This window comes from Carassius gibelio, chromosome B12, assembly GCF_023724105.1.
Source record: "Carassius gibelio isolate Cgi1373 ecotype wild population from Czech Republic chromosome B12, carGib1.2-hapl.c, whole genome shotgun sequence".
Taxonomy (NCBI): domain Eukaryota; kingdom Metazoa; phylum Chordata; class Actinopteri; order Cypriniformes; family Cyprinidae; genus Carassius; species Carassius gibelio.
The window spans coordinates 15,999,487-16,024,668 of NC_068407.1; the positions used below are offsets into that span (position 1 = coordinate 15,999,487).

At 36.7% G+C, this 25,182-nt stretch overlaps 1 protein-coding gene across 1 annotated transcript; it reads right to left on the reverse strand.

Moving 5' to 3' along the window:
* Positions 1-1,337: 1,337 nt before the first annotated feature.
* LOC127969163 (neurabin-2) lies at positions 1,338-23,519 on the reverse strand. The gene is made up of 10 exons (XM_052570933.1): positions 21,764-23,519; positions 12,731-12,863; positions 9,806-9,926; positions 9,613-9,717; positions 8,073-8,208; positions 7,104-7,250; positions 5,955-6,008; positions 4,404-4,633; positions 3,407-3,503; positions 1,338-3,259 (listed from the first exon to the last, which is right to left on the reverse strand). Exons 1-10 carry the CDS (start codon positions 23,138-23,140, stop codon positions 3,206-3,208), a joined length of 2,454 nt encoding a protein of 817 aa, XP_052426893.1. The 5' UTR covers positions 23,141-23,519; the 3' UTR covers positions 1,338-3,205.
* Between the last annotated feature and the right edge of the window lie 1,663 nt (positions 23,520-25,182).

Below are 25,182 nucleotides of genomic sequence, written 5' to 3' on the forward strand. Positions count from 1 at the left end.
TTATTGTCTAGTTTAAATTCATCTTTGTCACAATGTGCACAAACCAGGTAGAAAAAACCTTCTGCACCAGTCCTTGATCACACTAAAGAGCTGGTTTATAACAATGATACATGTTCATGTGATGTTTACAAGTTGAGGTCCCTCTATGGATATTTATATTATATAGTATAAGTAATATAATACACAAATGAAGTAATTATTACTTATATGTGAAGTATATAAGTAATATAATTTACATTGTACCAATTTGAAATAGTTATTTTAATTATGATCATAGTATTGCAAGGGCAACACCCGGTACATTCTGTAATTCTATACCATTCAGTGACTGGCTGTGCTTTTTGACAATTTACTGTTCGTTTAAAATCCCGAAATATGGGTCTGCTGACTTACTTTTAAAGATACCATAAAGATCACATCAGTTTTTTCTTGGTTAGGTCATGTAAAATCACAAGATTGAGGTGTTTACTAACTGTCAAGGCCTCACTGAATTGCTTTATATACTGAATTGTGGGTTTTAAGATTTATATTATACCATCTCTGTCATTGCTACAAAGTTTCAACAAAAAAACACCTTGGATGTTAAGATATTAGTAACTATTTCAGAGCTAGAAGATGCTTATGCATTGTTAACCTGTACATTGCTCCCATGCAAATTTCCCTTCTTCGAAGAAACAATTTAACCTTCAAATACATTTATAAAATAATTGAAAAATTGTTTTTTTTTCCTTTTGCCCATTGGTATAATTGACTAACAAATAGTTATCTAATGCAGAATATGTATTACAAATATGTATGAACTTAATCTGTATTTTTTTCTATATATATATATACCACAAAGGCAGTCATATTAAACGCTGTATTGAATGGTTTGGTTTTTGTTCCATTAAATACTTTCAAGATTTTACTGTAAAACTGAGCAAAGAACACTTCATTAGATGCTTAGGTCGAAAAAAGAGGAAAACCCTCTGGTGTCAGATCTTCAATGGCTTCAAAAAGTTTTTTAGATATTTAATTTACATTATTTGAGATAAATTAATTATATTCTTGCTAACTTTAGAAAGATCAGATCTTTGTCAGCAGGAAGAATCGTTTAAATTAGTCACTGTATCAGTTCACTCCCTCTAGTGTTAGGGAATGTAAATGTCCCCAGTTTTGATCCTCATTGAACTGCAAAGCAGTCTCGGATACATTAAGTTTATATGGTCATTGTAGTTGCTCTCTTGAGAGATTATGTTTGAACAAATAAAAAGTTTAGGACTACCATTATATGTCCATATAAATTATTTTGAGCATATCGAAAAGCGTGCTGCACAGCTTGAAGAAAACAAAGCAACTTTGGTTACAAATCCACAGTTGACTGTTTATTTCATAAAAGCACATTAATAAACCACATGAGTGTGTTTCTCATCAATAAGTTTTGCACTGAAAAAAAAGTTGTTTACATGCCTCATAAATTTAATTTAGTCCTGTATAAAGACTAACGATGACATACTAAATACTACAATCACAGTCATTTATATTTCTTTGTTCCCTCATACATTTCACATGAATATGTTAACAAATAATCTTCCTATGAGATGTGAAAGTCACTGCCATTGTATCTTGGACATATTCCTCCAACAGCTAGTCTAATGAAAGTGTGCTGTATTAGGTTCAATCATACTGAACTATTCATGAGGCATATTCATTCCAGACAGTAGATCATAATTTTGTCATCTTTTCTTAAATACATCCAGAGTTCATTAAACTATTGTGGCCCAAACCGGTCAGTCTCTTAACTGCATTTAAATGTAAACCACACTTATTTAAAAACAAAAACAAAGGAAACTATACACATGTGGAGACCAGTCCCATAATCATACATTATTCATTATTACCAGCGTCAGGTATAGCTGAACAAAAGAACAGTTCTACTGAAAAATATTAAAATAATTAGCAAACACCTTTTTTCCTCTGTAAAGAAGGTTTAAGGGAAGGTCTAAATGAACACTTGAGAGTGACTTTGAACAGGAGTAATACTGAGAAAAAGGCAGCAGTTGGTTTTTAAGGTTTAATTCACCAAAAACTTGCACAAGAGGTAAAGTGTGGACTGCTATTAGGTAGAAGAGAGGCATATGGAGAGAGATGTTTATGTAAACCCCTTAAAAATCGGGCTATATAGTAAGGCTAAGCTACGTATGTGTGTTGTTTTTAAATGACCACAAATTTTGAGCTGAAATACTTTATCCTTATCTGGTTCTTTAAAATATATATTTTTTTTTAGCATTTTTCGAGTCTTTCTCATTTCCCCCAGGTTCCCTCCATTCTTCCATGAATGATGTGCTCCCTATTTTAAATTAATATGTACTTTTTAATAATCTAGATGAAACTGTTTTATCACATATACAACAGGTTAGGGCTGCACGATAAAACTGACAAGCTGCGCGAAAACAATCATATTTTGCGCATGTTTTGCGTAGCTTGTCAATTAACAACAGCTCTGTGTGGTAAATGCTGCTGTATGTGAATGCACGCAGGTGATGGATATTTACCGCTGATTACAGAATCAGCTTTACTGACAAGATGTGCGTTAAATATAGAGTGCGATTTATCATGCAGCCCTACAACAGGTCTTCCTAAGGAATGTCCCAGGAAAAACATCAGGATAAAAATGAAATAAAACAGTAACAAGAATTTTAAGATACAACAGCAAGTGGCAGGTCATTAAAGGAGTTTCAGAAACAGATGTCTTCAAATACAAGATGTTGTTTTTTCCACTTCTTGTAGAATCAAGTGTCCCTATTTCATTAGTTGCAGGACTGAAGCCTGGAACAATTTTTGTTAATGAAAGATGAATCTTCTGTTCTGCCAAATGTATGTTGTTACAAGTAACTTTGAAAAGATTGTGTTGTGTACATTAGAATATTACAGAAACAACTTTGGCAAAACTATCAATGGCAGCCAAATCATTATCTAGAGTTAAATATAAGGAAAATACAAAGGGTTTTAAAGAGCAAACACTGCAGGGTTAAACAATTATTCACAATACTAAGAATGAATATAAAACAAATCTCTAAAAGCATAAAAAGCCTGAAATCAAATGAAGGAATGAAACTCTTGGGCTTACTCACAATAACAAAATTGACAAAAGTACAGATTCTCTGTTTCCCCAGTTCCAATACATTTATACTGAAGTAGGTATAATTTTAACAACTGTTTACTTTTACGATGGATCCAGCGACTTCAACTCCTCGACCTGTGTCTCTAGATCTATTACCTGTAAAAAGAGACATTTTATATGACTGCTTGAATTTAATGTTGGAATTGCCATAATTATAAACTTGATTATTTTTTTTTATCGATATATTAGAGGTAAGCAAAAGGATTTGATCATTACTAAATATTACGGGAATCGTCATTTTACCTTGTCTTGAAGCTGTTCTGTTTCCTCCTTATGTGAAGCGTCGGTCTCCTCTTGAGTTTTCTGCTGAGCTGTTTTCTTCTTCAGCAACTCAATCTCCCTGTATAAAAAACAGAAGGCAAAAGACACTTATAGATTTCTAAAATTATATTGAAAACTTCATAAAATATGAAACAATCATTTGGTTTTATATAATAATTTTGGCCCAAATGACTAAAAGAAAAAGGTCTTTGAAAAAAATTAAATTGTTTAAAATACATGCCGAGTAGTTTTGAGATATTGAGCTTCAAAGTTTTTGCATTTCATTCGACTGGGTGGATGGAACCTTATTGTTTTTTAAATAAAAATCCCATAGTGTATACAACATAAAATTTTTTTATCACATAATGCAAATAGGTTGTCACAAAATAAGAATATGGGAATAACTAAATTTTGACAAAAATGTCAGATAGAACCTTATAATTTCAAGGGGACGATGTGCCTGGTCTTTAGAAAATGTGATAATTTTGACAAAGAAATTTTGAAATGGTGTTAAAATTAACAATCTCCTTGCATTTAAGATACACGAGTATACATATTTTAATCATAACTGTAATTTTTTTTGTAAAATTCAAAAATGTGATTCCTTATATTAACTTTGTCATCATAAAAGAATTGTATCTAACTTATTATCTGCAAAAATTGCTTTTTTTTTCATTTCTTTTTGAATAAATTAATTGAGCAAAACAAAATGAGTGTCAAATCATTCTGTTTATATAAATTTGAAATATATTTGTGTGTATATATTAGTATGTCTTTCAGGAGGTTATGCAATTCTAGTTGTTTTTATAGTCATTTTAAGTTTATTTATTAGCCTTGGACATTCAATTAACACAAAATTACAATGAACAAATAACAAAGGTGAATATATGGACATATTCATCTTCAAAGTCAAGGTTCAAGCTAAACAGAACCTTCAGTAAGAATGTGTATGTGGATCAGTATCTGTGTTTTCTCTCACTTTTGCTGATACTCTTTTATAAGGCGTTTGGCCTTGCTGTATTTGCGTTCTAGAGCCTGGTACTGAGCCTGAGTTTCCTTCAGGTGCTCATCCACAGCCTGGCAAAGACTCTGCGCTTCCATCCAATATCCCTCCAGCTTCTCCATGCGCTCCCGGTTCTCCTGCATGTTATGCTCCATCTGGGCCTTTTCAGCACGCCAGCGCTGCTTCTCCTGCTCTGCGTGATTTAGCTTCACACATAAATGCAAACAGGTGATTACTATTTTGGATTTGACGTGCAAATAGCAACATGGATCAAAACTTTACAACTGTGGAAACCCAGAACTCTTTGTTTGAGGATAAACTTCCATATGTGTTCTTTTGAAAAATATAAAGGCCTATAAATGGAAGGTCTGCCATCATGACTTTTACAAAAATTAAGAATTTGGAATTTGAATTAAGAACCAAGAATTTGATTCAAAGTGTTTTTGAAAACACTTTGAAAGTGAGCGTCACTTCTGTGTGGCGCATGCACAAAGCTGACCTCATGCATCATCCGCCCGGAAGTGCATCCATGTACAACAGTGAGCGCATATTTTGTTTAAATATGGTTATTTTACTTAAAAAAACACATCAATTCTTGACAGGAGGCCTTTGTTTATCCCCGGAGCTGTGTGAGACACTTTTTTTTTTATTAAGGATGGGGGCTTTTTATTTAACTTCTTTTGGACTGAAGCACTGCAACACCCGTTGAGTGCCATTAAACAACTTGAAAGATCTATGTCAGTTTTTTATATATAACTCAGACTGGATTTGTGTGAAAGAAGAAGGTCATATACACCAAGGATGACTTGAGGGTGAGTCATTTATGGGCTAATTTTCATTTTTGGGTGAACTAACCCTTTAAGGCATTTATCTTTAAACCATTGCTTCTGGTCAAAATAGTCTATAATCTATAATAATGCTTCCACCAGTAAAAAGTGGATCTCCTGTTGTCTTCTGACATCAAAATCCACCAGCATATTTTTACAGAACTGCTTTTTCACTGGAGAAAGTAATAGTATGGATAGACGACTCTTAGCTTTTATTTTAGGCCAAAGCAACAGTTCAAATATTGATGGATTTGTTCATTAAAAACCTGCAGCATTTCCTTCACAAGACACTAATAGATGGACTAGAGTCATGTGGATTATTATGATGTTTTTATTAGCTGTTTGGTCTCTCATTCTGACAGGACCTATTCACTATAGAGAATCCATTGTTGACCAAGTAATGTAATGCATGTTTGTCTAAATCTGCTCCAATAAAGAAACAAACTGAATGTCCTGAAGCTGAGGAAAAATTTGATACATTTTTTTGAGCAAATAAACTTAAACTTTAAGTCATCTGGACAACTATTATGGTACTTTTGTTATTTTGTGGAACTTGACAGTTTGAATCACTGTATGTATGTATATATATATATATATATATATATATATATATATATATATATATATATATATATATATATATATATATATATATATATATATGTCTGATGACCAGTTAGCATGAAAAATGTTATCATACCTTCCTCTTGAGCTGTTGGATCTCAGCCTGAGTCACAGCATGTTTGATCTGCAACTATGTCATAGTAAAACATGGTTTAGAGAATGTAACTAAACAATTTTGCAACAATGAAACAAGAAACAAACAAACACAATGATTAGTCTAAATCCATTTTTCAAAGATAAACTAAAGTGACAGTTTGAAAAGACATTTTTAAGACTTTCAAGTGGGTGGCTTATTATAAAATTTAACAAGAAAAACTACTGCAGCCATTGTCTTATACAAGAAAGACACCAATATTAACCAGTATCAAGGGAGTAAAGTATATTTATTAATGTTTTAGTTTAGTTTGTTATTTTAGTAAACTGGCTTTTTGAGGTGGGACTACCGATTTTTATGTGAAGGTATATTCTAGTTACATAATTTATGTGGTGGAGTTTATTCTATGTAAACAGTGTTAATGAATAGTTACACCAAACGCGAGTTTTGAGCAGAGTAGGCATTTTGTTTGTCATTTCTCCAATTACAAATGCATGGTTTTATGTTTACGCGGCACAATGCAATGTAACGCAATGCGTAAAAAGACAGTATAAGTCATCATTATCCATAATTATGACCCCACTGGATGCAAATGGCTCGTTTTTAATGGGTTTTATTGTTTTTGGCTTGTCGCGCCGGTTTTCTGACCAGCACACAGCATGACAGTATGGTAAGGGGCTTAACATTTCTGTCACATGCTTGAGGCATTCGGCCAGTCACAATGTATTGGATAGCTGGCCAATCAGAACACACCTTGCTTTTCAGACCGATGAACTTTGTAAATAAAACAACGCGTTTCAGAAAGGCAGGGCATAGAGGAGAAACAATAATGTACAGTATGTGGAAAATAATGTGTTTTTTAAACCTTAAACCGTGTAAACACATTTCATTACACCAAACACAAAAAATAATGTTCTTTTTAGCAACATCATATGACTCCTTTAAAAGAAAGGATGATCCCTAATATTTATTTTATTAAGGGCCTTTGATATAAACAGAGACCTCCACAGTTTGCTGGAGTCTGTGGAGTTTGTTTGTTCAAATGGTTTGTCAACATACTGTATATAAATGTATGCACTTTCCACCAAACATATTAGTATAATAGTATAACCTTTTTTTTTTTTGTCTTACTTCCTTATATTTGTGGGCAAGCTTCTCAGGGTCCACTTCTGCTGGTGACAGCATATCCTCATTCTCAGCCAAGTCAAACACCTCTATGGCACTAGGGTACGTAGGGCTCATCTCGTCTTCATCTTCGTCGGTGCCGTAATCACCCGGCTAGAAGGGAAGGATAAAGGAACTGCCTTTTGTTACAAGTTTCAAACATATTTTTAAATTATGTCCTAATAAACTAGGGAAAACGACAGACTTTGTTATCCTCTAGAAAGAACAACTGCAAAGTATGCAAGAAGTATAAGGAAACATTTTGCAAATTATAATATCATTTTGAAATTACAAATTTAATTTTTAATTGCAAAATGTAGATGCACTCTGCAATCTTCTATGTGGGATAATAACCCATTATATATGCTTCAATGCCATTTAGTGCACACAAAATTTCACTAACCCCTTTAGCCCCCTTAGGTAGTTGTCATGACACCCTATCATTAAGCCAATGATGATATATCAACCTAATGTGACATATAATGTTTAAAACTGTGATTTACGTTGTCAAACATATCACACAAAACCTAAAAAGTGTTTAAATAAGCAACCTGAACAAACTGTCTGTAAATGAGTGTCAAATGTCCAATGAGAGCGATTCAGTGGGTGATCTTCTTTTACAGTCTGATTTACTTTTAATATACTACTTTCAATATATCTTAATGGGAACATTGCATAGACTTCTATTGTTTTTATACACAGCTGCTAATAAATACTGTAACCTGACATTAGCCACAAAATCTTTTTCAATTTGTAAAAAACATTCTTTTATTTTATACCAGGTTATATATAGGCCTATCAGGTTTAGCTCACTTCTGAGTGCAAATTTGTCCCCAAAATATGGTTTAAGTAGGTAACCACACAAAAGTACAAGATTACAGGCTGTTAACTAAATAGAAAATAAAAATACAACTATTCTAGGAAAGTACTACAGACCTCTTCCTCATCCCCCATGTAGTTGCTATATCGTTGTTCCATCATCTCCTGTTGCCAGCGCTCCTGTTCAAGGGTCTGCTGGATGAGCTGGGCCACTTCACTTTGCTCTCCTGGCTTCTCTCGGCCAATAATAAACCTGGAAACAGGCGAGTTTATCACATACGACATACCTTTATAACATAATAATTTATGTTCAACTAGAGGAAATAGTTTTCTATCTTTTTTTCCTTCTTTCTTCTTCTTTTTTTTTTTTTACTTTAAATTCTTCTTTTATGTGTACCTGTAGCTCAATTGGTAGATAATTGCATTATCAAGCGCAAGGCTGGGGGTTCGATTCCCCGAGAACACATGATAGGTAAAAATTGATAGCCTGAATGCACTGTAAGTCGCTTTAAATGCATACATTTAATTTTAATTTTAATGGGGTCATACATTTTTCTTGAAGCCCACTTCTAATGATTTTTCTGAGTTCTTCAGAATCAGTAATGGTCTACAATTCAAGTTGCATTACAACTGTATAATTCAAATGCATTACAATAAGACAATCTGCATGAAATATATCTCTCAGCTGGTTAACATCAGATCAAACTGCATCTGCTCATTTCTAACATGGGGTTTCCTTCAAAAAAAAGCATATGCAGAGTAGCAGGTGATAATACAGCCAGAAACCGAGTAATATTTGACTTTATAAAGAATTATATATAAATAGACTTTTTGTGCCTTTTGAAAGAGATCAAGAGTTAATGAACTCAAATCATTCTTTAAACACTTAAAGACCATATATGTTTTAAATGAGGGAAAATATTGTATAATATATAAAGTAAGAGAGTTCAAAATAAAGAAGCTAAATGTTGTAAAAAAAACAAAAAAAAACAAGCAGCTGTCAGGGAGTCAAAAGTAGTCTATAATTACTTTGTATTTATTGCTGCTTTCAGTTCCTTCTGGGAAGTTCCTACATATGATTTCGGAAGTTGTAATTAAGATGTAATACGTCCAAGTGATTTTGGTAAAGGAACAAAGTATAAATGGGACAAAATCATAAAAAGGAAGCTGCTTTAGAGCTAATGTGACAAAAGCAAAGCATAGAAATTAGGTAAGAGATGCTCTACCCATGTATTTAATAATTCTTGAACTGCTAAGTTAATCAAGGGAAATACAGGAACTTTGTCTGATGAACAAATTCTACTGCTATTCTCAATACATACTAATTGAGTAAACATTTACTATTAAAACTTAATTGTGACAAATAGTTTCTGGCATGATTTTTAATTTACACTTTCAATTTCTAGCTGTTCCATTGACATTTATTAAAACATTGTGGTGGTGCTTATTTGTGCTTCACACATAAATGCGATAATTTCTGACATGAATTGCAGGCAGCATTAATTCACCATTACTTATGCCTAGAGGAAAATTGAAGTTGAGTTTAACTTATCTGAAGATAAATATTAAAGAAACTGAAAAAAGGGACTTCAATGAAACTAGATATCAGCAAGGGGTGACTTTTGTACCACACTGGTCTAAATCCACATGGTCTTACCGAACTATGCCAGATGTGTTTCTCAGTACAGAGGCAGCAAAACTTTGAGTTACACCAACCAGGCTGGTCCCATCCACCTCCACTATCAGATCATTCACCTGGATCCTGAAAGAGAAAAAAGTGAGCAGTGTGACCAGTGTTAAATGAGTTTCAGTTATTAAAAAATCACTGTGATGCTGTGGAATATTAATACCTGCCATCCCGATGGGCTGCCCCTCCCTCTGTAACGGTCTTGACAAAAATGCCAAGCTTCTCCAAACCCATGTCAGCTCCAGCACCCATCCCAATAATACTGATACCCAAACCCTCATTGTCTGTTGATGGACAACAAAAAATTTAGAACTCAATCCAGAGAATTTAGTGTAATATCACAGTATGAACATGTTCTACTTACCTTTTAGAACCACAAAAGGGCCTTTTAGACTGCACTTAACACCACATTATCATTTACCGAAAGCACGTTTTTAACCCCGGGTAAAGATATGTATCACTCTTACAATTTAAAGGGATAGTTCACCCGAGAATGAAAATCTATCCATCTTCTACTCACCCTAAAAGCATCCTAGGTGTATGTGACTTTCCTCTTTCGGAATAATCCAATCAAAGTTATATAAAAAATTGTCCTTGCTCTTCCAAGCCTTTCAAACCTAATAAAAAAAAAATTTCCTCACATCTGCTGACTGTTGTGAACTGGAAGACGTGCAGGCTGAAGATGGAAGACGTATGCTTCAAGCGCGCATCTCTGGGAGATGTAGGAGCAAAGGAAACAAAGTTTCCTTACTTCAGCAAAAGAAAACCAGTCTCCTCTTGGCTTATTTCGAAATCATCTGACGTTTTTCTTTAAAAATCCTTGTTTTGTGCTTCAAATTTGTGTCCAGAATTTTATTTTTCTCTCTGCGCGCTGGTCACTGATGCAGCGTTGACACACTACATTATCCGCCTGCACGTCTACCGGTTTCCCACGGTCAGCAGAAGTGAGGAAAAAAGTGTTTATTACGTTTGAAATCTGAATATTTATCTTAAAAAACTACATGGATTCACTACAAGGGGCCTTTATTCACTCCCTGGAGCCATTTAAGGCATGTTTTATTACAGATTTGAGTTGACAACAAACACCCGCTTACCCCCATTGAAAAGCTTAGAAGAACAAGGACAATTTTTTATATAACTTCGATTGGATTATTCTGAAAGAGGAAAGTCAAATACACCTAGGATGCTTCGAGGGTGAGCAGAAGATGGACAAATCTTCATTCTCGGATGAACTGGCCCTTTAAATATGCAATGAAGAATGCTAACCTGGGGTTATGGAATGCTCAGTTTGAATCATCATCTTATGAATACATAGGATTCATTGTAAATCATTACAGTTAAACTATGAGCAGTGTGAAATATGAAACAAGATAACCTGGGATTGCTTTACTTGGGGTTTAGAAAGGCCCAGAGTTAACTATAAGCGTGAAAAGCCCTAAACTGTCACAACACTCTTTCTGTCTTTAGAACTACATATTGTTTTATCATTTCAATTTTCAATAATCAGTTGTTTTTGTGAGAGTTTTGCTTGAAAAGTGCTACTTGATATACTACTCACTGTCATGTACTATTGTCCTCTTTTTAGAATTGCTTTACAACAGAAATCAATTTTTTTTTTGTATTAAAGGGATAGTTGAACCAAAAATGAAAGTTTGATGTTTATCTGCGTACTCCCAGGGCATTCAAGATGTAAGTTAGACTTTGTTTCTGCAGTAGAACACAAACAAAGATGTTTAACTCAAACCGTTGTAGTCTGTCAGTCATATGATGTAAGTGAATAGGAATCAAGGCTTTATTCATGTCTTCTTAAGTCTCGTCTTCTTCTTGACGGCAGATCGCACACTTATAAGTGCATTACCGCCACATATCTCTCAAATGGAACATTGACACTCTATCTACAATTAGGAGTGTCAATGGTCCATTTGAGAGATAGGTGTTGGTAATGCACAGCAATCTGCCATGAAGCAAGAATAAGAAGAAGACATGTCACGCACCGGCTGAAGAAGAAAATACGAATGCGCTCAGAACAGTTCAGAAATTGCTGTGAATCAGAAGTAAAAATAACTCTCAAAGCCGTGATTCCCATTCCCTTACATTATATGACTGACAGACTGCAACAGTTTAGGTTAAAAATCTACGTTTGTGTTTGTGTTAAGTCACCTACGTCTTGGTTGCCCTGGGGGTAAGCAGATAAACATAACATTTCCATTTTAGGGTGAACTATCCCTTTAACTACTGAAAAACTATTTTTCTGTTTAACACTGTAAAACTGCTTTGGCACAATCTATATTGTATAAAGCACTCTATAAAGGTGACTTGACTTCAGTTGATTTCAGTAAAATTTTTACAAGAGTATTTTGTCTCAAATGTCAAAATAAAACATTCCTCACCGGGTAACAATTACACTACATTGTTTTATTTTTTTGCACAGAATATTCTCAATACTTGCGAAACATGATTCAGAAAAGTACAGAAGTATTGTGAAACATCTTAATTTCCTCTTTGACATTTTCCCTGTTGAGTGTAACTTCTTGAAACTTGAGTTTATTACTACAACACTACATAAAATATTGTTATTACATTTTAATTGAAGTACATTTATTAAGACACCGTATATACAATGTAAACTAAGGTTAAAAAGGGTAACACCCTACACAAATCTATACACTACTACTTTTTTATTTTTTTATTGTTACATATGCTTTACATTAATCATCTAGCATCATGTGTTTATTATTTCCACAATTACTTCCTTAACATGACCAGTGTATTTACACTTTGCTAATAGCCCTGTGGATAGTATTTTTGTGAAGGAATTAAGTAGCTTTATTTAATTTTAAATGACACTACGAGTAGTGTTCTCTTCATACAGTGACAATTATGTGTGCAAAAATTGAATTTGAAATTTGACCTATGAAAAAGAAAAAAAGAAATGCTGAATTGCTAGTTGGAGGTTGGCTGTTCTTTCAACTATTTATCCATCCAGCCATCCATACTGTCAAACTCTAATCTTTTCATCCATCAATACTCCCTGCCATTTATTGACTCTTCAATGAATCAATAATTTCAACCCCCTCTCCGGAAATACCTTTCTCCAGTTCAACGGGGAACAGGTCCAGCCTTTCCACACGTTTCTCCAGCTCATATTCAGCAGAGGCAGCCATGGGGTCCACGTCATCATTCCTCCTGTCATAGTCTTCATTAGAATAGGTTGTGAACACCTGGAAATTTGATCATATCAAACATTTTTGCTTCAGAAAGCATTTCATTCATGTAATAAATAAACTGTTTTTCATTCCCTTTTCAGAACATGTAAATACTCCACAGCTTATTGATTCAATTCAATCTTTTGAATAGATTTGACAAGAGAATATTACACAACAGCCAGATAGACTTCCCAGATTCAGCTCTCAACAAGTATCTGACTGTGATTCAGAATCAGACCTTGAACCGAACCAAGATTGTTCTGAAAAATATTAAAGGGGTCATATGATGCGATTTCAATTTTTACTTTCTCTTTGAAGTGCTACAAGCTGTTTGTGAATAGATAAGATCCCTAAAGTTGCAAAAACTAAACTCAAACCAAAAGAGATATTCTTTATAAAAGTTAAGGCTCATCCATGCCCTCCTAAAATGCCTCGTTTAAACATGCCCCCACATCTCTACGTCACAATGTGAGTAGATTTGCATAACGCTGCCCAAATGTTCACGCAAAGAAAGAAGGCGTAACTTTGAATCCATAATTATGCCCCCAGTGGATGCAACAAATGGCTCGTTTATAATGGGTTTCATTGGTTTTGTCTCATCGCATCGGTACACACAGCATCACAGTATGTTAAGGGGCGTAAAATTTCCGTCACACGCTTGAGGTATGCGGCCAATCACAATGCACTGGATAGCTAGCCAATCAGAGCACACCTCACTTTTCAGACCAATGAGCTTAGTAAAAATTGATTTCATAAAGGCGGGGCATAGAGGAGAGTACAGTATGTGGAAAATAATTTTTTTTTTTTTGTTTTGTTTTTTTACCTAACACTGCATAAACACATTTCATTACACCAAATACACAAAATAATGTTTTTTTTATTTTATTTTTATTGTCTGCTCATTTGCCACACTTATATTCAACAAGCTGCAGAATTTGAGATATCATTCATGTCTGTACCACAAATGGTACATCCAGACAATTACATAAGTTACAAAATTTAATCTTTATTGAAATAGGTTTCAAATCAGTGAAGCTTTCTCTGGGCTAATAATTATTATGTTTGTGGCACAAGTCTATATGACATTGCTGAGGCAACAACTGGCACCTTTTTAGCCATTACTATTAATACCAGTGTTGTTTCTAGGCATAGGCGAGCTAGGCGGTTGCCTAGGGCGCCACCAGCTATAGAAGCGCCAATGATGAACTACATTGCTACATTTTAGCAAGGTTGTGATCAAGAGTGGCATGATCACCCTGAAATATGACTACCACTTCTACTGGTTCACCCAACATCATTGGGCTAGAGTACTGACTATTAAACAGGGCCATTTCTAGCCAATTTGACGCCCCATGCAAAATCACTATTGGTGCACTATTGGTATATATATATATACACACATACAATATCTGGGGGAGCACCAATAGGGATTTCACCTAGGGCGTCAAATTGGCTAGAAACGGCCCTGATTAATACAACCATGTTTTTTTCTACATTATGTTTTCCCGTAAAGCTCCAAATTTTATAACCAAGAATATACAAATCCACAACAGTTCTTTTTAATATTTTTCTGGCTGATAATTCTTCCAGAAAATTGACTGGATTCAAATGATGATTCAAATACTTGTCTCTAGCTATTTACTGAAATTTTAAGTGTTGGATGCCGTTTGATCGTAAACATAACTTTATCTAAAGACTGATGCATTGACTATGCTATTGAAGTGGCTCTCTATTGAAAGCAAAGCTGTGTGGGCAGAGCAGGTGTGCCCACTTCACAGCAGCTCTCGAGGCTTTACTGCTAGTTTTATATAATCTTTTTAATGTGGGTGCAGGAGCCAGCTTAACCTGGCCTGAACACACATGCATGTCTTAAATTTATACTGTTATTTTGAAATACACAGCATGTAAATGTCCATTTTACTTCGGTATTGCAGTGTTCTTGGGTATCTTCTTTTGGCCAAACATTGCAATTGTCCTCCAAAGAGAATGCAACACCAGTATGTATTGTGAGAAGCTTAGTCTAAAAGATGGCCGACAAACCCAAATATAATTTTTAGACATTATAAATATACTTTTAATTAATTAAACCCCAAAATGTATTGACAAATTATATTTTGCACCATATGTATGTGTGCTATGTATTTTTACAAAAGTAATTTCCTGTTTGGTTGACGTCATCAAGCCCTTTGTTAGCCACCTGTCATATAAAACTACTTTTAAGAATCAAATAGATAAAATCAAGTCCTGCCCTACTTTTTTCCCCTGAATATCCTGTTTCACTCAGAAATAAGTCACATTACAGAAGTAGAATGTACTCTGATTGGCGTTTCCTGTTATGTAATGAAATAAAAATAACACGAGACCATCTTTATTCCCCAATGCCAGACAACCACCAGCATCCTAAATCCTCATCCCTCAATTGCTCCCACTCATGTCCTGCCACAAGCATCCCACTGTTAGCAGCACATTCCATATCAAACACAACCCCTGAGAGAAATATTGTGTTTTACTCCCATCTGTGCTTTAAGTCCACCTGCCCCTATTCTCCAATAGCAAAATGAAGCATCACATACACCAGCTGAGACCAACTACCATGGCCACATGATTCAGTGAGACTGTGTGGCTGTGATTTTTGGTGGTGCCTGGTGGACACGAACATCGGATTAAGAAGGGGGAGGATAGAATGAGAGAGAGGAAGAGAGAGGCACACAGTGGTGCTCCAGTTGTGTAAGAGTGCCAGTAGGTCACATCTCTTAACAGATGGCGAGGAATACCCCTCCTCCGCTCAAACTCTGCTCACTCATCCTGTCTCTGCTGCCCTACTAAAGGTATGAATGACAATAAATGTTCAGTCAATTTAATTAATAGTCTATAGGAATTACTCAAGTGTTGGAAGAATCTCATGAAATCTGTCAACATGTCTAAGCCTGTATTTTAAGACTTAAGTTATTAAATAACTGTAAAGTCAAAGTTTAAATCTCATTACGGTTTAATATAGAACATTTTTGAGTTGGGGGGAGTAGTGCTTATAACAATAATAATGCAAAAAAAATCTCTGCTGATTAAACAGAAGACACTTATAACAATGGACAAAATAAAATAGGAGGAGAAGTTCTAACAGGAAAACCCATGTAAGGAATGCTGTTAATGGGCTGTCGGAAAAGAATACATCCAAATAACATGGTTGAAAAGTTGTTGCCCACAACCACTGGCATTTACTGCACTGCTTGAGGTCGGGAAAAAGAGAGAGTTGCAGGAAGATTGGTTCTGTTCCTGGTGACAGGAATAGATTTGTGAACACCAGAAGGCAATCCATGTTTCTGCATAAACGAGGCAGAGGTTTTTCCGATGTTTTCCCCCCATTCTCTTCAAACACCCATTACTATATTTCTTACTCTTCTAGCTAGTAGTAAATAAGTGTAGATTTAGAAATGATCTACACATGCCAAGCATAAAATAATAAATGTATGGTGCTGACAATGTTATAAAATACGCTAAAATGTTGTGTTTTTATAAAATTAAATGTAATTTAGTTGCACCATACTTCTCACTGGTTCATGCTAGTTTTGAAGTTTGCATCTATTCAGTAATTTGCAAAAGTAAACTGATTTGGTCTATGCAGTGGATCATATCAACTAATAAGTTCACAAACTTTAACAATGAGACATCATTTGAATCATTGCCTTGGCTGGCAATATGTAATTAAATGTAATTTTTCTAAAACATTTAAAAACACTATGTTCAGTAAAGTGAGCAACATTGTGAAATACTAGCAATGGAATGGAGTACACTGCAAAATACAGTTCAGTGATTCCCTATCTTTTTCATTGAATGGATCCCCTGCAGTATCTTTATTGACTCCAAAACAATAAATACCATCATGGTACCACACTATACTGAAGAAATGCAATAAATATTAATTTAAACTACATTAGATGTAACAAACAACCCTTATAAACATAAGTGATAAGAAAAAACTAAGAAGAAACATAGTTATTTCAAAAGTTAAGTTATTTTCAAATGTGAAATGTAATGCGGGGAATTCTGGAAATGTCAATTCATGGTTTTTCACTGTCAATTTTACATTCTATTTCACTTCCAAAAACTGTATTTTATCATAAAATTACATGAAATATTCATTGCAATTTTTCACCCTGTGTAGGGGCATTACCATTAACAGTTTAACAGGCTTTTACTGTAGCATTTTCATTTTTTTACTGTTAAAATCACAATCGTTTTTACAGTGAAGGTCTTGTGTTTGATTACCAGGGAATCCATAAACAAAGTGGACAAAATGTGATAATGTGGAAAAAATGGATAAGCGTCTTCCAAATGCATAAACGTATATAAATCAAAGTAGCCACCATGCTGCACCAAAATATTTGACAATTTATGGCTACACCACGGATATGATCTAAAATGCTAGCAGTGATATAGCTCGTACAAACAAAGCTTTCCCAGAACAGTTATGCGAAATACATGCCAATATCATTTAGGCAGTCACTCCTGAACATCCTCTATATCCTGCTGTTCTGAAGCTTTGTTCAATAATGGAGCATATGGTGATATACTGCAAAGCAAGCTGGATTTTATCCTAATGATGTGCTGAGACTGACTAAAGAACGAGGGATGGATGAATGAACCACTCCTGCTGTTCAAATACGATTGCACTTCCTATAAATATACACCTCTCTGATCTAATTATATATAGGAGTAAAATCAAACTAAAAAAACAAATAAGCAGCCTTTTTTCTTAAACTAGCATTTCTTATATAGGTTTCAAGGTGCACGAGGCTGGAATGTGAAGTAGGCCAAAGCCACTTTGATGTGAGCACAGTCCAACTTCCCGTATTGTCCCTCAGGCGCAGAGGTGTGAGGAACGTCTCTCTGTCTCACTCACAGACAGTTCTGGGTTGTCTGCATGTTCCTGATATATCTGTCAGCCGTCTACAGAAATGCCTCAAAATATCAGACCAAATTCATTGTTACACATTTATTCCTCTCCTAAACAACCCACTAAAATATACCCAAGCCGAGATGCACTTCCACTTCTTTCAAGGTTTTTTCATGCATAAAAGCTAATAATATAACAAACACGCACCTGTAATAGATGATTAGAGTACAACTGTCTTGCCTTCCACAGTCTGGATTCTAAATGGTTTTATAAACATCTATACATTTTTTAAGCAATATATAATTTTTCTTTTGATGAAATATGACCCAGATATTTCTTTGTAAGTTTCACTCAACAACATATAACTAATAAAAATGTTGTTCTGTAAAAACAATGCCCAATGTACTGAGTTAACAGGAAGGGATTTTTTTAATTACCCATTGAATTATATTTCAGGATTAAAGGATTTTTTTTTAACAGATTACAGAAAATTTCCAGTAGAGATACATAACTTTACAAAGCATTTCACCAGCCTCTCTCTCCAGATATATTTGAATTTACTGATACTCATGTTTGTAGGTCGGAATAACTGACATTTATTGATTCTGGACCACATGCTGAAGTGCAAAATATAGAAAGATTTTTTTCACCCTTTTAGGGATAAACACTCACGATGTAGATAAAGAAAGAAACAGAGAGAGACTTAATGATAAATGTTGAAGCATTTGGTGTGCACAACGCCTTGCAGGGGAGGACTGACAATACTGCTATTTATAAGCACTGCCAAGCCAGAGAAAGAAAGAGAGACAGGGAAATGAGTAAAAGAGAGAAAGAGAGGAGAAAAAAAAGATTAAAATGGGAATGAGTGACTTGGCAGTCCAAAAATTAAAGGAAGATGAAAATACTAGATGAACTTGAATGAATATGTTCTTCTTAAATGAATAGGCTATGGTTTGAAGGACACAGAGAGGAGAAGAACTGAGCAACTAAAAGAGGGGCAGAGAGAGAGGGAGGGAAAAAAATGAGAACAAAGCGGTTAGTGTGAGATCTGCCTCTTAGGTCAGCCTCAACTCTCCAGCCTAAAGAGAGGGAGAGAGAGAGGTTTAATAAAGACCCAACACCCTAGCCAGCACAACAAGCCTTGTGTTTGACGGAGAGCTATGAAATTCATTTAGGGAGAAAACTTTGTCCCAAATTCTGTCTGCAAATAAGAAAGGGGGTGAAAAAGGGACAGAAGCAGAGAGAAAGAGAGTGACACGGCCACTTACTGACCAACACAAAGGCGGCCCAGCTTGGCAGCGACTGAAAGCTGTCTCCTCGGCCTGTGGCCTCTATATGATCTCACACACCAGTGGAAAACACTGTACGAAGTCTCCAGATTGAGAGCGAGTGGTTAAAAACTGTTTTACTCAATTTAAAGGTTGCACAGAAATGCTGGTGCAAAGTAAATGCTTAATCAACTTTTTTGACCATAAACAGTGAACATTTTTGTAAAACCTATAGCAATATTATCTTTCTCCATTGCAGATGTGGGTTTTTGAAGTTTAGTACTTCATGAAAGCCATACATATGTTTACAAATGTATTCCTGCAAGCCATACAAATGTATTTGTCACATACTATGGTAAAAGTGTTTCAAGGTCATAACATAATATTGCACAATTATTGTGCTGTAATTATAATTTGTGAGAAAAGGAACAAAAGTTGTTGGTGTTTTACCGCAATTAATGTTCATTTCAGTCTTATTCCAAATACATTCATGTTTACATTTTTAAATCTGAGAAGAATAACAGCCACAATGCTAGTGTGTTTTGGATATTTGCCATTATACGCTATTATAGATGTTCTGTTTTTAGTTTTTGCCAGTGCCAGGGCTGTCCAGTGCTGTTCCTAGAGGGCCACTTTCCTGTTCCAGTTTTGCTAGGTTGTTCTGGGGATTTTTCCCATGGAAAATGGAATGTGACCATTATGCTAAATGCATCCTTTTGTGTTTTGGAGAAGAAGAAAAAAATAGATTTTAGGGAAGTAGTCTTTGAAATGTTTTCAGTAAAATCTGACCCAAACACAACTCGTGGTCGTTTTATTGGGATTTCCTTCTCTACAACATGACTACAGACCTTGGAGTTGCATTCTTTCATTCTCTTTAACAATCATTAACAGACTACTGGATCATTGTGCGTTTGGTTCTCACAAACAGCATTAGCCCTGACTATTTCAAAAGAGCTTCTGTTTTTCTGTGGGTTTCTCTTATCTATCAGCGATACTGATGTTGCCACAGTAAACCTACCCCTTGCTTCCATCTATTCATATGTCAGCTAGTTTTACTCTTATCACAGACAGGAGGGCTTTCGTCATGTTTTCGCATTGTCTGCATCTAAAAGATTGGAACTGGGCAGCTCATAATTATTTAATGTTAATACATTTATATTTATATGTCATTAAAGAAGATTTCTGAAATTTCAGTTTTCTAATAATGATTTGTAAGTGTGCATTTAATTTGCATTCATTTTTCAAAAATGCAGCTTTACATTTATGCGTTTAAAAAAACCTGTTTTGGGGAATTTTAACCCCCGTTTTAGCTAAATGTTTGCTTGAAATGGACGTTAATAGTCAATGCGACAAATATGTTGGTTGTTACGTTACGTTAGGCAAGTGCACAGTTGATTAAGAAAATGAAGCGGCCTATTACTAGCAAACTTAACTTCACTGATAACCTACATGGTTAGAATTTAATTTAACACCACTGATCTGGCTGTTGCAGGTGAAGGGGCCACATCTAGCATTCCAGGTCCCAGTGAACACAGACCGCTGAGACCGGGGACCTGGGGGACGCAAAATTCAATCTCGCCTAGGGCAACCAAAGAGTTAGAGCCAGCCATGTTAATAGTGACCATTTCTTTCAAAATTGAGATGCATACATAATTTGAAATCTGAAAAAATAAACTTACCATTGACATATGGTTTATAAGGATCGGACAATACTTGGCTGAGATACAGCTATTTGAAAATCTGGAATCTGAGAGTGCAAAGAAATCTAAATACTGAGAAAATCGCTTTCAAAGTTGTCCAAAAAAAGTTGTCCTTGGGGACATTCTCAGACAAATGTGTTCCTATGGCTCAGCAGTAGAGCAGTGCGTTAACAGCGCAAAAGGTTGTGGGTTCAATTCCTAGGTAAAAAATGTTAGCCTAAAGCCCCTTTCAGTGTGAAAGTGCAAAATCTAGCGACCTGGGAACAATTGCAGGAACACTTTACCTGTGTATTTGCCGGAATGGCAGTGTGAAAGGGGCTTAAGTCACTTTGGATAAAAGTGTCTGCTAAATGCATAAATTTAACTGTCGGTTTGATGTTTACACAGATCTACAGAGCAGAACTAGGTACATCCTGATTACAAGCAGGCCAGCTGAGCTTATCAGACACATTGTCTGAGGTATGTTTGTTACCTCGCCCATTGATGTCAGGTCAGCATTTGTCCTGGATAAATGTCACACTTAATCAAAGAGAGGAAGCGCTTGGGAGAGAATAGATGCCAAGACAAACCAACCGACAGTCTGGATTATGTTATATTCTGTTCAGCTCATTCAGTCTGTGCCAGTCTGAGTGACTGTGACTGAAGCTTCCACAGAAACTAATAAATAAAATACTGAATGATATAATGTATGAAGTTAATTAATTCACTCATCCTAACACATACAGCAATCCCTAGGCAACTGTATTAAATGAACCAGACTCCTTTCATTCGTTTAAAATAAAATAAAAATTATAAATAAAGCATTTTAATCTTGACTACAGTTAAATTATTTTATCTATAAATAAGAATTTATTAATTTAAATACTTTTAAGTTATCCTGAATCCCCCATTTTCAGAAGCCCACTGATTGAAAACCACTGTCCTAGAAAATTTTCAGCAAAATATCTAATTTTGCATTCAGAGGAAGGAAGAAGAACATACAGGTTTTTGAGTGAGTAAATGATGACAGGATTTTAATTTGTGGTGAAATATTCCTTTGAGGTATAAACTCACCTTAATGGGTGAAGAACTGAATTTAATTTTCCTGCTCGGGGGCGGATCCTCCTCCTTCGGTAATCCAGCAATCTCAGAGCAGCTCGACTCTGGCTCATATACATCCTCTTCATCCTCCTCATCCTCAAGCTGGCTACCACCAGAGTCTTCTCCTACTGCACTGTAGGCACTGATATCCACCAAATCAGCCTTAGAGTAATTCTCCTTCAGAGAACCATCATCATCCTCCTTCTTACTGACCCCCACTGATGGACGAGCATGTCCATCCTCGTCATTCCTTCCAGTGCAGGTGATGCCAGACTCAAAGGCCTGTCCACTGGAAGCAAGTCCCCCATTTTCTAAATTACGGACATCAGCAGAAATAAGAGTACCTTTTGCCTCTGTGGCTGTGGCCTGTCCGGACTTACATTTATCTAGAGTCTTAGATTCATTAGCACTAGATTCATCCTTTGCCCCTGTGTTTTTCTCTTCCAAGGACTCTGTATCCACAGCTGTGATTCCGTCTTGAAGCTCAGAGGCTCCGTTAAGGCTGCTACACCTCGCGTCTTGTTCCTCTTGGTGCGGATTTACCCCATCCTCCTTGTTTGCCCCTGAAGGAAAAGCGCGTACCCGTTTGGTGATGATTTTTGAGTTGAGAGCACCGATGCGGCCGGTGACACCGCGCAGAGGTAGCGGGGGCGTGTTGGATAGCCGGTGCAGGTTGTTTCGCAGCTCTGCGGCCCGCTCGAAAACAGCGCTGAGCTGACTGACGGTGGGCGACACGGCCTCGCCGGTCCCGCCGATCGCGTCCAAGCTATCCAACGACTCCGTGCTGCCGTTAAAACGCGCGACCACATCCAAACGCGACGCATCCTGAAAGCCCGCGGCGCGTTCTTTCTTCAGTAGCACGCGATTAGAAGCCGCCTGCCTCTCTTGCTGCTGCTGCTCAAAAATCTTCCTCGTCTCCTGCAGCTTCGAGTATCTGGGCGACGCGTCCGTTTTGCTGTCGAAGCGGTTGACGCGCTCGGAGACGCTAGATCCCAGTTTGAGCAGCGCGCTGTGATCCACGTTCTCGTTCAGGCTGCCAGCCCGCGGGAGCGTGAGACGCACCGCTTTGCCGTCGCCGTTTACCTTTTGCGCGTCTTCAGCCTCGGTGGGTGAGGATGCGCCCATCTGCATGAACATGTTCTTGATGCGGTGCACGTTCGAGCCGTATGTGCGACCGCGGCTGCTGGGCTTAGGCTTGCCATCCTGAGCGTCGCCGTTATTTAAGACATCTTTCGCCGGCTTCAGCGCCTGAATCCCCGCCGCCTCGTACGCGTTGCGGTGAGGAGAGGGGCTGCGGAGCGCGGTGGTGCTCGCTGGCTTGGAGGAGGATGAGGATTCGGTCTTCATCATGGTCTGTTAGGCTTTTCCGAGGCGATGCAATAACAGCATCTCTGAGCTCGTGGCCCAGACGTTTCTGTCAGGACAAAACTGTCGCTGATGAACAATAATGTGCCCTGGAATATGATGAAGACAACAGTGAATTAATGCCCATGAATGCGTGTAGAGGGTCCGTCAGCGGCATGGCACAAGCAACGCACCATCTTCCCGTCTGTAAAAAAAACCCGCTGATTAATGTGTAAATCACACATGCATTGGTGAAACTAGAAACTAGAAACTAGAACAGCGATGCGCCCTGGATTTTCACGACAGATTGTGCGTTTATAATCCGGATCGTTTAGATCTCTTGATTTAGTCAGCTGCAGATTTCTGCCTTTCCCACTGATGCTGCAGCGGCGCAGCAGAGATACAGGGTCATAATGCGCGTCTCATTTCTCACCCTCTCAGCACACTGATTTTTATGGGGTCACACATTTTAGTCCTCATACCAGAGCCCCTTACAAGCAGGGGCGAATCTAGTATTTTCATTTTAAGGGGGCTCAGCCCCCAGTGAGTGTATAATAATAATAATAATAATAATAATAGCCCAATAATTGGGCATAGATAGGTATAACATTTAAGTACTGATAAGCCCAATTCAGGTTTTCATGATCTCACACACACAACCTGTTTACTGTACAAACACAAACATTTTACTGTTTGCATTTCTAGTACAACCCTCTTTCTTTAGCTCAACTATGCAAACCTCTTTGCCACATGCACTAGAATATGTATTATATTGAAAGTTACATTTACAAATGAAAATGGCAACATGATTTTATAAAGTATGCAATCATATCACAGATTGTTTAGATCATAGATTTATATCATAGACTGATATGTACTTCATTGTCACTGGAGGAAACATCTGTTTTGTGATGAGGGGTGAATGCAGGGAAAACTTATATGGGGAACCGATTATTGCTTCCCATTATATTTTGTAAACTGGATTTATGACAACGGCACAGATGCAGATATTATAACAATTTGTCGATAAACACACATCTTGTCCTTGGTTTAATGTTCCAAAAACACATTATTTTTCAAAAACTGTACATCACTGTAGGTTCTCTATGCCCCGGCTCTCTCAAACATGTTGTATTCTACAAAGTCCCTCCTTCCGACCAGCGCACTCTGCTCTGATTGGCCAACTGACCCAGTGCATTGTGATTGACCGAACACTGCAAGCACTCGTTGGAAATGCACTGCCCCTTTCCATAATCGTGAGCTTCATCTATCAAAATAAATGTAAAGACAATTAATAATGTCCTTAGTTTTACCATCAGTTCAAGCCCGAAAGGGGAACAGAGTGACGTGATAGACACAATGATGAAGCTTGTATGTGTTTGCAGTAAACTAGCCACGGATGGTTAAGACACCTGACTCCACTGTGTGACCCCCCCCCCCCCCACCCCCACCCCCCCCCCCGCCCTCTCTCTCTCAAACACACACACACACACACACAATGCCCAAAACTGTGCATTTGAACAGTCAATAGCAAATACTCAAACTAATAACATAGTTACTGTAGCTGTATCGGTACCCAATGATTCAGAAGTGCCAAATTGTCGTAGCAAAGTCAGAATGACCTCCTCTCCTATGTTCACAAAACAGTTGTCCATAAAATACATTGCTGTTTTGTTGTAAGTAATCTTAAAGATTCCTAAAAATGCATCTACTTTCGGAAGTCCAAATAAAGTGCTTTTGCTTTCGCCTAGAAACACATAGCATCTCCATGACATGACTGCTTCAACACTAACTGCGGTTACTGAAACCATGCCTTCTTTCTTTGCGTGAACATTTGGGTGGCTTTATGCAAATGTTTCCACACAGTGATGTAGACATGTGGGGCGTGTTTGAATGAGCTGTTTTAGGGGGGCGTGGCAGAGTCTTAACTTTAATCAATAATGTCTCTTTGGTTTTGAGACTTTTAGTCTTTGCAACTTTGCAACTTCAGATCTTTTTAACGCAAGAGAAAGGATAAATTTAAATCACATCATATGACCCTTTTAAAG